Here is a 15,041-nt window from a genome sequence, read left to right as displayed (position 1 = left end):
TTAAATATACAAGAGACTAGTTATCCGTCTGCCGCTTTGTAGAAATTCCGATGGTAATATGATGGTAAAAGGTGCCTGTGTCATTGTCTAGCCTGCTATCTCCAAATATGAGGACATATCATAAATTAGCTTCGTTGTTTTCGATATTAAAGAAAGACAAACAAACACCCTTTTGCAATTATAATATTAGTAAAAAAGTAATTTGTACCTCATACAATTGACCTAATTCACTTGGAACAATACTATTATACTACTATTAGAAATACATATTCTGTTAATACATTTGCCTTTAAATCATATTCATCATTACTGTTTTTACTCAGGAATTACTTAACCGATTTCAAAATGTTTCCACTTTGGATATCACATAGGACCTATGTCATAGGCGATCCGGATAATAGGTTACATTGTATATACCAAGAGCGAAACCCGGCTATCAAAGTAAATAAAGCGTCTATTAAAGTTGCATAGTATTTAGTTTAAGCTTTAGAGACAAATTATAACAACTATACTTCTGTTTCTGAACCCTGGTTTATTACAAAGATAAATGTTGGCATTTTATACACTGACATTAAACTAACTAGCTTTTATTTTTCAGTGAAAAATATCCATGGAGTTATTGTATGAAAGTTACAAACAGTGTACGACAAAACTGTTTGTATTATTTTTACTTCAATTCATATTAAGTACGTTTAATTTGTTGCGGGTGTAAAAGGTAAATACCCACTATCTTCATTACATTAGGGTTGATATTGCAATGTAACTAAAACTTATGCAATTAGTATTACACAATAAAATAAAAATATCTCAAAAATGTCAAAACTTGAGCCTGAGCCAGTTTCAACAAAGAAAAGAAGAAGAACACGTTTTTGAAATAGTTGTTCAATGCGATATTGAATAGATCCATTTAAACCAAGTATTGAAAACTTGGTCCTTTTATCGGCCGTTTTCATCTCAAAATTAATAGATTTTATGATATATCTGTTAAAAACTTTGTAATCATAGTAAATGTCATGAAAGTCTTCGATAAGTACTTAGTTGTTCACATTTCTATTAAATCGAACAGGCAGTAATGCGGCCCCATCTCGCACATTAATTAATTCAATTGAGCTTCTGGATACTACTGGTATTAAATAAAACAAGGACTTACTATATATAGTCCAAATAAGCTAAAAAGTAACTGTAAAATCAACTATCCAATCCAATATCCAACAGGTAAACAGACAGACGTACAATGAAATGTGATAGTAATACCCCTTTTTTCTCTCTCAGTATGGAACCCTAAAAATTATTATATTTTTAATGAATATATACCTACGGGGTTGCCCCGGTGATGGTGTACTATTCTCAATGGAATTTATAGTTATTAATACGCTTATTACGTAAAAAATATTCATAAAATACCCGACGCAGTTTTTCCTATTAGACGAATTCTTAAAACTCTATGCGTACACCCCTAACTGGCCACCCGTCCACTATTGCCACCCGCACGCACACTTACATTTAAGATCATGTTTTCAGGGGCACTATGTCAACATTAGCGGAGCGGTAACGCCGGCTGAGCGAAGCTAGCGATGTAAACATAGATTTGAAGAAATTTTCTTATTCAAAAAATAAATTCTGCACGTCGTTTTGTTGTTTAAGTATTTTTTTCGAAACGAGCATTTGCAAAACTATAAGTACCATTAAATACACCATCAGTGGGATACCTTATACCCTCTCCAAAAATAATGATCATAATTATTATGTAGAAATTTGAATTAAAACATTTATTTTATAACGCCTTTAGGATTTAATGATGTAATAGAATGAAATAGTATCGTGATCAATTTTATTTAGCTTCTTTATATCCTTACTATCAATCCGTCCATTCATCTCACTAACGTTGGCACATTCGCACATAATAGTATTTTTTGTGGACAGCCATGGGTATCATGGGGCAAATAAATATACTTTTCTTTTGCTTTCACCCCAAAACAAATGTCTAACAAAATTACGCAACATGTTTTAATGCAGATTTTCTTTATACATAGAACAATTCAAGAGTAATGTTAACGCGAAGGCGGGTCGCGAGTTAGTCATTAAAGGTTCCCATAAATATACCACACAAATTCGAAACAACCGTTAAAAAATCTTGTAAGAACGAATATCGAATACAACGGTTTGAGAAAGGTTTAAATAATTAGCACTAGACTGCAGTGAAGACGAATAAAAAAGATCAAATTATATACCAAACAATTCATATACCACAAAATCCCAATCAATTAATTCCCCCATTTATTCCATATATTTAATTTTTATTTTCCATACAGGTTGTCTTCTTCAAGAACAGCCAGAGAATTATGCAGTACGTCCGGGGGAGGGACCCGCCGTACGAGTTTTATAATTTCACTGGAGCGGACATTAACGTGAGTTAAGTCTTTTGAATTCTAGCAAAGATTCTTAGAAGTTTCGTGCTAAATATCTAGATTTAGGTTACTTTAATTAAATTTTTCTGTCAGTTTTATACAACTTTGTTGCCACGCTCGGTAGGTGTGTACGTGCCGATGGTTTTACTTTTGGATTTCATTTTAGTTACTTTTGTTTTTATTTTCGTGTAATTAGTTGTAATAAAGTTTATTTTATTCTGTTTGTACGTACGTCAAGCTTAAATGTTAAATGGCCGGAGGCCCAAATATTTTTTCTTACGCTTCCCAGTCCTTTTCTTTATTCCTCGTCAATCTTTTCTTAATCCTTTTACAATGAATAGTCGTCAATCCATTTGTAGAGGTGTAAAAAAAAAGTCTGTAATCAACATTGCGGCTTTGCAAATGTTCATGGGCGGTGGTAGCGCTTATATACTACTGGACCTGACATAAAAATAAACATTTATTGTTTGAGGTTTAATATGATTGCTTATCTAATGGGCTTCAACAGAGGCTGGTTCCGACGTGTTCATTAGTTAATCTATCTTACTTATTCCCATAACATTGTTATTTAAAATAAACATATTTTTAAAAAAATTGTACCGTTATGATAGTTTAAACCGTTGTCTATAATAAAATGCTATTCAAAAATATAGTTACCGATACTATTAGAAGTTTCGATAAGCGGTGTATCGGATATTTTCGGGTCGCATGAAATGTATAACCTGCGCCGTAATCCGAGACCCAATATCCGCTGTAAGGTTATCCCATTGTGCACACGCTACCTACAGACGAAGCGGGACAATCTTATTATATCTTCAGATACGGTGTGAATGGCGTTTTATTTTCATGTTGGTAATATGTGTATTAATAAGAAAGACGTATAATACAGTATCACATAACACTGTTTTAATTATAATGGTTCGTCAATAGAAACGTGTGTTGTAGAGTATGCAAATAATTATATGCGTATAACAAACGTTGCTGCTACTGTATTTAAGATAATTATAGAAATCTCTATTTCCCTTGAAATTTACTCCTCCGATATATACTTATGTGCATTTGTTTGAAAAGTAATCAGTATTGTACCACGTAATTGCTTACAAATTCTAGACTGTCTATGTTAAAGGTCATCTGATAATGCTTAAGCGTAGAAATAATTACGGTCATTACAAGTCTATGATCTGAAAGTAGCTAACAATGGTATTAAAAATATGATATTTGATTTTTGTATTGTACTATTATTATTTAACAAACAAGATTTGGGTAAAATTTTTAGACTTTTTAGAATTTTTTATCACATATTTTTAATTGGATAATTAGTCGACTAATTATTATTCTTCAATAGTTTTTAAATAATTGATGTTTGAGCTTTATTCAAATAAGAAATACCAATGTATCTTCAAAAGTAATTACAAAGTACTGTTTATACGAAACATTTTTATTTCATTTGAACTTCTTTATTATTACTACATTGACAAGTATTAATTTGCGTATATGTAAAGATCTATAGAATACTCGTACCTTGAATTGTAATTACCTGCTACAAATTTAAAGAGCTATTTTTAGATAGTATCAAAATCGATATAACCGCTTGGACGTAGATGATTAAACATTTGGTAGCACGCAGTTATGCGGCAATAACGAACACGCAATTAAAACTTTACTATGAAGTTATCAAAAATCCACTTTTTTTCAAGCATAAAAATCGTGTAGTTTTAACTGATGATAATAAAAGTCAACCTTTTTGGTCTGTTCACGCTTAAATCCCTAAACCAATACAGAAAATTTTAGCAATGTTTAATTTGATCTTTATAGATAGACGTTAATTTTTTATGTTACAAAAAGTTTGTGTTATTTATTTTTAATCCGTTGATATGTTTTGAGTGAAAAATCACAATATCGAAACGATTTTAATACAAAAACGACTTTAAATACTAAAATAGCTTTCGGGGTGAAAACTGGATTAATTTATCACTCTCAAAATGTTCTATCGTGCTACGTCATAATTTAACACGCTGTCACATTAAGTCGCGCTACATAGCTGCCGAGTCCGCCGCTTTAATAGACCGTAAATCGTCAACGACATTCGAATCTTTTAGGACTTTTATCTTAAATGCCCAAAAACTCATTCATAATTTGTCTGAGTTTTTTTAGTTAAAATTTGTTGTTACGTACAAAGTGATTTTAACAACATTAAATCACTCGGCCCTACGCCTCTTGTGACCTCAACCTTTCGACAATCCACAAGAAACATACGTGTTTCAAATATAAATAAATATAGTCCGATATCACGTAATATGACAACGAGTATATGATACTTTCGTTTATATTTACACTGGGTTAGTTGACACTTTGATTAATAGAGAAAGAAAGTACCTCACGTAGATAGCGCCCACGCTCCGTCTCGACAAACGAAATGTACTGATCAAGTTGAATTATTTATTGGCGACGTGAATGTTGAATACTTTTCAAAGTAAAACGCTGGAGAATTAAGTAAATAGCTACCCAATAACAGTCTGATTTCACGTGACCTTTGAATTAATTTTGGAAAATTAAATTGAAATGACAAAGAAAACAATCAAATACAAAAGGCACCAGTAACACCAAATTACAGAGCTTAAGCTGAATATGTAAATAGGAATATTTTTGTTGCATAAACAAGTATCCATATTACCATTATCAAGCCTAGTAACGTTCATCAAATTAATAAATAAATACCTATGATTAAGGCATAGACATTTCACCATATGAATTAAATAATATTAATATCAATACAATATGGGTTGCGTATAAGTTATATCCGTATAAGGGAGGCTAATGAAGGCTAATGAAGAAAAGGAAAATTTCAACGAGACTTTAAAGATATATTATTTTCTACAAAACTAACCATTTCAGTAATTTGTTGAATGTTTTATGTGTATTAATATTCTGAATGAATTCTTAAATATTGTGTCTTTTTCTTCGTGATTGCCGGTGAATAAACATTCTTATAAAAAAGGACTCTGAAACAGTCACATCGCATAATTAATTTATTTTTCATGTATAATTTTGTCATAAATACCAAGGTTTCCAATAAAACAATTGATACTCTTATTTAGTATAGTATTGTATATTCAGTCTTTATACGTATAATTGAAAGTTAAATTAAGATATGTTATTATAATGAAACCATTTGTTTGATTTTTTAAAAGATGGCGTTAAGTCTTCATAATAATTCTTACTGTTTCAAAATTTAATGATTATATCGAATGAAATTAAATTACGATGTTGAAGCTCATAGTTTAGTTTTTAAAAGAATAAGTATTATATTCGGAACATGAAATGCTTTTAAAACCTTAAAACGATTGTTATCGTGGTATTTCAAATAGAATGAAACGCTTCCCATAAACCAAACAAGTTTACGTGATGCACGCTCGCGTAAAAAAATACGTACGTATTTTGTTTTACTGTAGTAACTACATATAAATAGTCGGTGTTCTACAAATACATAATTTCTTAATAATTTATTACCGTTTTGCGTGTAATATATGTTTTATATATTGTTAAACAGTTCATAGTGAACATTCATGAGACAAGATTGTGAATGTACATAAAAATTGTTTAAGTACATAATGTTATTATAATATCTATGAATAATTTCGTTGTTCCTTGTCCGATCTCCATCCAAGAATATTAATATATAATAAGATAAAGCGGATATTATGTAACTCGAAATTTTCGTTTATTTGTATTGGAAAGATTTATGATTTTATTCCAAATTGTTATGGTCTCCATAGAATATATTGTGTTACACTCAAAACCCGAAAACGTTTATTAAACAAAGAGATTCTTGTTGCGGCTCTAATTCTCGCGCTCCCAATGCGTTGAAGAAGAATGGAGAATTGTTAATTTTGTATGTGGTAGTCGAACACGCTTCGGCACGAATTGGGCCAGCTCGCACCGGGGATGTACCACACCCCCACTAGTCACTTCCCAGTGTTTTCCTTTATTCCTCTCGCTAATACATTCTTAATCACTTACCCATTTACAGTCGGCAATCCATTTGTAGAGACGTAAGGTCTGCAATGGACCTTATGCCCCTCTAAATGTTCATGTTCTATGGTGGCGCTTACAGGCGTCGCACCAGCTCCATTGCCGAATGTGATATAAAAAAAAATTCTAAAAGCATTATTAGTATTTTGCCGCATTTTTCGTATTCTTATTTACGAGCCACAATATGTACTCATGTATATGTGTGTCCCATTGTACTGGCAGAGCTGGCTAAAACCGTTGATTTGATGATTATATGAATGTGTGGGTGCGCCACGTTAGCTCTTGTAGTTCTATAAAGTGTATCAGGCAGAGAAGATATTGTATACAAAATGACAAAATGAACATGGATAAATCAAATGGACAAAATCTCGTATGTAAATTCTACAAAGTAACATGAATAAAATTCGCATAAATCCGCTAAGAGTTTGCATTTTCATAAGTCATATCAACAAGATAAAATGTAATACTGTATTGTGAAGCTATCTGATCTTTGATATAACTACGATTTATACAGAGAAATGCACTTCCCTTGTTAGTGTTACTCCGTCCAATACAATTCTTCGAACAATGTTGGAGCGCATTGTTCGAACGCTTCAAAGGATATGTGGGAACTATTTCCTAATGAAAATCATGATATTACTCATAACGATGAAGATACATTTATAAAAAAATACGTTTTTTTTTTTATTAAACGACATTGCATTAACTTCATGGATAAACGAAAATTCTCCCATTAATGTAAGGAAAAAGATACACATTTCGCTATCCCGTGGGATAAAGTCTACCACATATTTATCAAACTATATCCTGTAATAAATTTAATTTAAATCTGATCAGTGAACACATGAAGAAGGGACAGGTTCAGGACAGAAAAATTATGCGAATTTAATTCACTAAAGTCCCATAACAAGCGTGAATAGTACTACATCAAGTCTTACAATATTGCTAATATATTGCCTATTTCTTATTATATACGTACTGCACTTCTACGTACATTAAGGCATCGTCAGCCTCTTATCATGCCAATTACACCAGTAGTAAAGTCAGGAACGCAATTTAGCACAGTTTGCCGCGTAATTAGATAATCTGAATATAATTAGTAGTTAAAACGATAATGCGATGGAAATTAAATTTGCGCCGAGTATTATGAGCGGCGTTGAATGGTAGTATGATTAGATATTACGTGTAACGCCTGCCTCAGGGTTCGGTAATAATTCTAAATGTCTATATCCGTACTACTGTAAATGCGAAAGTAACTGTCAGTATCATCAACCATCAACCATCTGTCAGTATCATCTTCACGTCTAGACCAATCATCCGAATTAAGTGAAATTTGGTACAAATAGATTTTGTGTCGTGAAGGAAAAAAGATTATCCCGGAAATCCTACGGATACTATACAGGGTAAACCTCGTACTATTTATCTTTTCCTTTGACTACGCGAGAGCTACGCTAAGTCTACTATTATTATTAGAAACTTGGCTACCGCGTAGCACACGCGTAGTATGAAAGCAGAGCATTGATTAATACATTTAAATGAAGCTTCTATTCTAATGCGAGCTGGCCTAATTCGTGCCGAAACGTGCTCTACTCGAACAGTTTGCTTTTTCATATATTATTACTTTAAAACTCTAACTAGAGAAACCAAAGGCGGTATTGCTAAAAAACAGTCTATTCCCGGCAAACTCAATAAGAAAGGGCTTTTATGGTGGTGGTTACGAGTAGTTAAGGTGCAAACAAAAACGAAGATTATTGATAACAATAATTGTAATAAAAACAAAAATGATAAATTGCATTTTATATTTTAACAAAATAAATAATAAAGAAAGTTGAAATTAATTAGTAATGTCATATTTATTATTTTGGGGTCAATTATCTCCGACAAAGGCCTCCGGATCTCTAAGCCCTCGAGGCATCTTTTGGCCATTCACACCTATATACAATTACAAATATCATAAGGCTCGTATAAAAACTAATATAGCTTCAAATCTCGCACAAGATCTTATATATATTTCGTACGCTTTGTGGATTATGTTTATTTGTATAAAAGGAGTCATTACTTCTTAGAGTATTAGGAAATAAAGCTGGCCCTTTTGTGTTGAATATATTTAGTAGGGTTATGGGTCTCGGGTTCAGCACATTAGATCAAAAGTTACAAACAAGAAAATCTATTGATAGAATTGTAATACTAGTCATATTAGATGGAATGGTTTTTTAGCGATTGTTATTGCAACCAAAGGGTCAAACGGGGCTTTGCTCTCTGTTTGTCTGTCTCTCCATCCGTCTGTTACGAGTATGTATGAACAGTGATAGTTAGACGGTTGAAATTATCAGAGATGATGTATTTTTGTTCAACAACAAATAATAAAAAACGAGGGTTAGCAACGGTTGAATGGTTGATATTTTTTTGCAAATGTTTTCCATCTTATTTTTCGCCAGTCCGATTCGCACTTGACCGACTTTTTGTATTGCAGTTGATAAAAGTGACGCCCACCTCCATAACCATGGACCGAATGGATTTCAGCGCAGCTGGAACGTACGCGTGTGAAATTGCTATGGAAATACCGTTATATTCGAAGCCTTCGAAAATACACGAATTGAACGTAATAGGTAAGATATATTTCTCTTTCTTCCTGGATTGTATTTGTAAGTATAGTAACCCTGATTCTTATTTATGTATAAAGTTATTATTGTGTAAGACAAAGCGGAGTAAAATTCTTTATTCAATTAAGAATTTGCAATAAATACAAAGATAACGCCTAGCTAACTACAACTCTCAAAATACGACAACGTGTAAAAAGAAAGAAGTGTAGGTCTAACTTATGTAATTTAAAACACGTGGGCAGACTGATAATTTTTAAGTTGTTATAGTTTTAAGGTTGTTGTGTGGCAATAAAGCTCGTTTTTTTTCTTCTTTGTAACTCTCATCTGTTATTATGTGTGAAAACACATTTAAAAATGTTAGGATCTTTTAGAGATACACACAGTTTATATTTTCTTTCTTTTTCTTACACTATAATCTATACGACATTATAATTTCAGATCTCTAATTGCTTGTAATAATATGATTAACTTCTTGCAAAAAGCTAGCGCAGAAATCCGTCTATCTGCCGACTGCAACGCTTACGGCTAAGATCTTGCATCTTGGCGGCCATTCTGACAGAATAAAAGTCATATACAATTCCTTTTTACATTTACTTCTATAGTCTCTCTTCGTAGATGGAATGCTGTATTAATAATTGTTATTTCATTTATCTTATAACACTGAGTCTATTATTATTTTCAATTTGACAAAGATTCGTTTGTGATTTCGTTATCTATTTAAATTAATACTCATTTGATCAAAAGTGCTTGAAGTCCGTACGGCTTCCTAAAAACATTACTTTTAAATTACCTACCTATTTGTTTTATCATGCCCTTCATATATTAAGGTCATGTACACATGAGCTTACTAGATGCTTATCAAAATTTTATTGATCCAGCCTTTTAGAATTTTGTGTTAATATAAGTAGGTATGTTTGTATCATTGTTGATTGTATTTAATATTTTACAGTGAGCGTTATTTTCATTACATAATTTAATCCCAAAACTTAATGTATTATTATAGAGAGATTATTAAAACGAATATAAAAAGTACATTATAAAAGTCCGCAGTTTTGAATTCAAATTTACATAACTGATTTTTTACCCGCAAGAACCATTTTTATAAACTTCTTTCTTTCTACACAACAATATGCAATAATGTGCATTTAAGTGGAACTACAATATAAATAACACTCGAATAATGTCCAGTTGAAATAATTATATAAGGTACAATCGTGTAGATAAATCAATAAGCCAGATCAAAGTACTCACCAAATTCAGGAGAGCCCAATCATTGTTATTCTCAGCCGATAATCCAATTATCCGTGGACAGGAATCGTATTGAATCTTACACTTGACTGAATGTAAATTTGAAATTAGGGTGTCGTGGTGAATCTGTTTTTAATAATAGACGGCTTAAAATATAGGAGTTTTTGTAGAAATGCATTTACTAATACAAAATACACGTTGTAGTGAAGATATTTGTACTAATATTATAAAGAGGAAACATTTGTATGTTTGTAACGTTTTCACCTCAAAGTCACCAAACTTTCAATTTCTTTTTTACCATTAAAAAACTGCAAATTCAATGAGTGACATAGGCTATATATGTACCACGGGCAAAGCCGGGCGAACAGCTATACTATTTTTTTACAAAATTTTCGTTGCTATAATTCGTATATACCCAATGAAAATTTACTTCATTTTAAAATGGCACTTTAGACTTTATTTATATTTATAACACTCAAAAATATATATACATTTATAGCTAATATTTAAATGTCATATCATAAACAATAAAATATGAACCATCACTAAAACCTATATAATTTTGTTTAATCCACACAAAAATATCACCTAGCAAAAAACAAAAATAACGTGTCCACCGATTCTGCCATAAAGCCCCAGAAATGCTTACACGCATATCGTATAACGACTTACATTAGCTCTTCCTCGAACATAATAAATATACGTCACGCTGAAACAGAATACATTCCATTACGTATACGACGCGTATGTTAATAATATTAATAAAACTTCAGTCGAACCTTCTGTGTTAGTTTTGATTCCGCCGAGTTATTCGAAACCTATTTCGTAGATATCAATATGCCAACATCATTATCATATAAAGGGAAAGTATGGATAGATGATATTTTGATTGTTGGGAACATTTGTTATTTTCCTTTATTTCTATCCGTGAGGGATTTTCGTGTTGAATGTTTTTACACCTTTCATACATGCGATTTATTCATTTATATTTAAACGGCAAGTTATTGTTGTTTGTATAAATAAACATACTTTAACGTGAATAAAGTTATTTTAATAAAAGCCAAATGTTACAACATTTACTATGTATATTTTTTTCTATTTTGTAAGCCACGCAATTGTAATATTTTAAATAAATTTCAATTAATGTAAATTGAGTTACATAACTAATGTGTTTTCTTTAATCTAGTTCGCCAGAAACACCGTCCAAGAATAAAGATAAAGCATCAGAAGTTGTCACCGAATGGAGACTTAGAAGCTACGTGTCACAGCGCACCGGCTTTCCCCGCACCATATCTCACATGGCTAATCAATAACGAAAAGGTAATTCGGAGTCGAAATTAATAAAGGAATTCATCATTTCATAATCTGTCATTATATTGTAATCCATCATTTTGCTTGCTGTGTTATTTAAGAATTAGGCTTGGTTGGTATAAGAATTGTATCATTTGTCTTTATCTAACTGATTTATGTCATCTACGTCTATTTTTTTGTGTTTTACCAAGAAATAAAATTTAAAAATGATCGATAAGAACTATCGATATAACAATTATGTGTACAAATTTAATAATTATTTGTAACAGGAAATTATGGAGCGTAATGCTTATCATCGATATCTGAGAATTTTTTTGTACTAACACTTCACTATTCATTACAACAGTGTTAGCTATTGAGGATGAAAGGTGATATCGCTAGAGCGTAAGGGCACGATTCTCAGCCAGTCCTCTACACTGGTCGGCCCTTGGAACCCGATATATTTTATCTGGCACTTGAATATATTACGTTATATTATATTGTGAGAGAAATAAATTTCGATTGCGTGATATGGGATTCGGGCTTCTACAAAACAAACGTTATTCATTCAGGTAAAAAAGAAATTGAGATGATATGATATTATGAGAATTTGAGATGATATTAACACTACACAGATTAGTAAGTCTACCTTTTTATAAAGATTTCACTACGTCCACGTTTTGTAAAGACTTCGCGAACCTCATTATGTGGTAATAAATAAATATTTTTTCTTCTTCATATTGCTGTTTTAGAGCGTATATATGCCATATAGGCATTGATAATAATAAAAATTATTACTGCTCAATTTGCCCCATTAAGAAATCCGAAAAAGTCTACAATAATTGCTTCCACCAGAGTCTTACAATTGATTGTATAATGTATGTTAAAGATCAAAAATTAAAAGTGATATGTAATTAATTACCTTGTAAATTTGATACCTATAGCATACTTCTTATAGAGCTTGCAAATCTCGCGTTAACAAGGGACTGCATTTATATCTTCAATATTTAATTTACTGTTATGGACCTTTGGAAAACCGCGACATTGTCTAGACATTTTCGGCTTTTACTACGCGAAAGGTTTTGTACTACTGTATGCTAATCTGTATATTGTACTTTGATTGACAGACATAATTGATCCTAACCTATTTAACTCTACGCATTATTCATCTCCCTTTTCTATAATATCATATTGTACAAGGATCAGTGTAACAAAGCCATATGATCCCAGTATAATCGGATGTATTAAAGCAATCCATCAATTACGTCAACAGTTCATAAATAAACTATGCGAACTGGAAATTCAGTTTCGGCTATTTTAGTTATGTTAGGATTTGGCCCGTTTAATCAGTTCGCACGACAGCCCATGTTTTCATTTGATTCGGATACATTCACAGTTCGTCACCAGTTGTGTCACATAATACATGTTTGAATAATGTTCGTCTGTTTTGACACATTCCAGTGTGCTTCATAATTGAATAGTCTGGAATCGGAGGAGCTGGTGCTGACTTTAGACTTTAGAAACTTGTATAGCTACTCCCATTGTTATATTTAGCCGAATAAGCAATTATTTAAGAGAGCTGGCTAGATGTTTGATGCATCTAATGTTAATAATTAAGAGCTATTTTTTATTGAACTAACATGGTATTTATAAGTAATACTTAAGATCAAATAAATAGATTTTTCAATCGAATTTAATTTTTGAACGATAGCATTATAGTTTAACAGTATCAGGTCGACAGTTTGAGGATTGTTATTTTCGAAATTCTTGAGTTTTTTGTTAATAATTTTGAATTAAAAGTCGTAAAAGTACAAAAAGTGTGACTCGCAGTACTTTACATACAGACTTAAACCTGTCGAACATAGACTTGCACCAAACACTTAGGCTGTTATATAGCATACAGTTGACTGTAGCTGAAAAAGGTGATTCTGTATTAAGTAATCTCTATTACTTTTTCCTGTATATTATTTTTCTCTCATATATATACCCTTTACGTAAAAATGCGGGGCGATATAAGTTTACCGCAAGCTGTGTCTGTCTATGACATCCTAGTCCCCAAATGCATGATTAATGATGAGGATGATTGATGATTAGTTTGATAAAATTGTTATTCTGCAAATATTGCAAACGTAAAAGATATTAAGAGCGGATTGCTGCTTATTATTTTTTCTCTTTCAAACAACTGATCCGATCCGTATAAAATATAGTACAGATACAAACATAATATAGTATAGTATGTTTTGTCTGGAAGACAACGCTTCTAAGCAATGAGACCGCAAAATTGCATTATTCATAATCAATATAATTCTCGATATTGAATTCGAAAATCTTTTAAAACTGTTAGAAATAATGTATTAATTTGAAAAAATCTTGAAATGTAATCACCTGAAAGCAAGGTAGCTCAATTTTAATAAATAAATAATCCTGATGTTTACTCATAATTTCATTACACAAAATTCCATTATCGAGGTCGTTGCTAAAATCTCGCCAGCCAATTATAATCTGTACTGTTTATTAAATAAAATCCTTTAATACGCGGCAGTTGCGGCAAACCTTTTCATAAACAAAGCAGGAAGTTATTAAATTTTTACATTCAGTCGTTTTATGCAGACTTGGGGATTCAAAACCGCGCTATATCAGCGTGCTATAAACATTATATTGTTTTGTGGTTACACCTTTTTTAAATTATTTAGTTGAGAGGAAACTTCTTTGACGTAAAAAGTATAATGCTCTAGGATAAATTAATAACAAAATATAGTGTATTATGATACAACAACTTATTACGAAATAAAAGAAAATTTTTAAGAACTTTTTTAATGAAGTGAAGGGTAGGTATCGAATAATAAATATAAGTGGGGTAATTATTATTTAGTTATAATAGTTCTGTTTAGATAAATGGTCGCATTGTTTTCTATTTTAGTTGAAATATATTTGCAGGTCTGCTGATAACGCTAGTGCAATAATAAAATAATTTAAGACTTAACTTTGTTATTGTAAACAGAATATCAATTGTGTTCACCAAGTGCACAGATTAAACTAATATGCCGGATACATTATGTACATATACCTAACCTAAAACATAACATATCTTAATATTACCTATGCTGTCTTATATTTAGTATTCATCGAAAAGTTATTGCGAATGCATCATAACTAATTCAAAGGAATTACAGTATCACCGGCTTAATTGAAATTGATAGCCCTGAAGGAACGATCGGAGCAAATAAGTAATGGTTGGGGACGCTACAGTTTGCAACTTACGGTATATAACTAAATGCGAATTATTCAGTGATTCAACTATTTAATAATCATGCTCTATAACGTTTTTATAGGTTGTCTCGTCGGTGGTGTGCAATGGAATTGTCCCATCGGTGTCGTTTATGTATAAATACCTAGTCTTGCCATAAATATTGTAATAAAGAAAAAAGAAAATTGTTAACTGCAAATAACATTTATTACT

General features: G+C 31.5%; 1 protein-coding gene across 1 annotated transcript in view; it reads left to right on the top strand.

Moving 5' to 3' along the window:
* LOC119834585 overlaps nucleotides 1-15,041 on the top strand; it is a 38,739-nt gene that overhangs the window by 21,111 nt on the left and 2,587 nt on the right. The window contains exons 3-5 of the mRNA XM_038358980.1: nucleotides 2,313-2,408; nucleotides 8,914-9,049; nucleotides 11,478-11,611. Coding sequence (XP_038214908.1) covers nucleotides 2,313-2,408; nucleotides 8,914-9,049; nucleotides 11,478-11,611 — 366 coding nt within the window. The remainder of the gene's footprint in view (nucleotides 1-2,312; nucleotides 2,409-8,913; nucleotides 9,050-11,477; nucleotides 11,612-15,041) is intronic.

This window comes from Zerene cesonia, chromosome 19 (genome assembly GCF_012273895.1).
Source record: "Zerene cesonia ecotype Mississippi chromosome 19, Zerene_cesonia_1.1, whole genome shotgun sequence".
Classification (NCBI taxonomy): domain Eukaryota; kingdom Metazoa; phylum Arthropoda; class Insecta; order Lepidoptera; family Pieridae; genus Zerene; species Zerene cesonia.
This window is presented reverse-complemented; position numbering and strand designations above follow the sequence as displayed.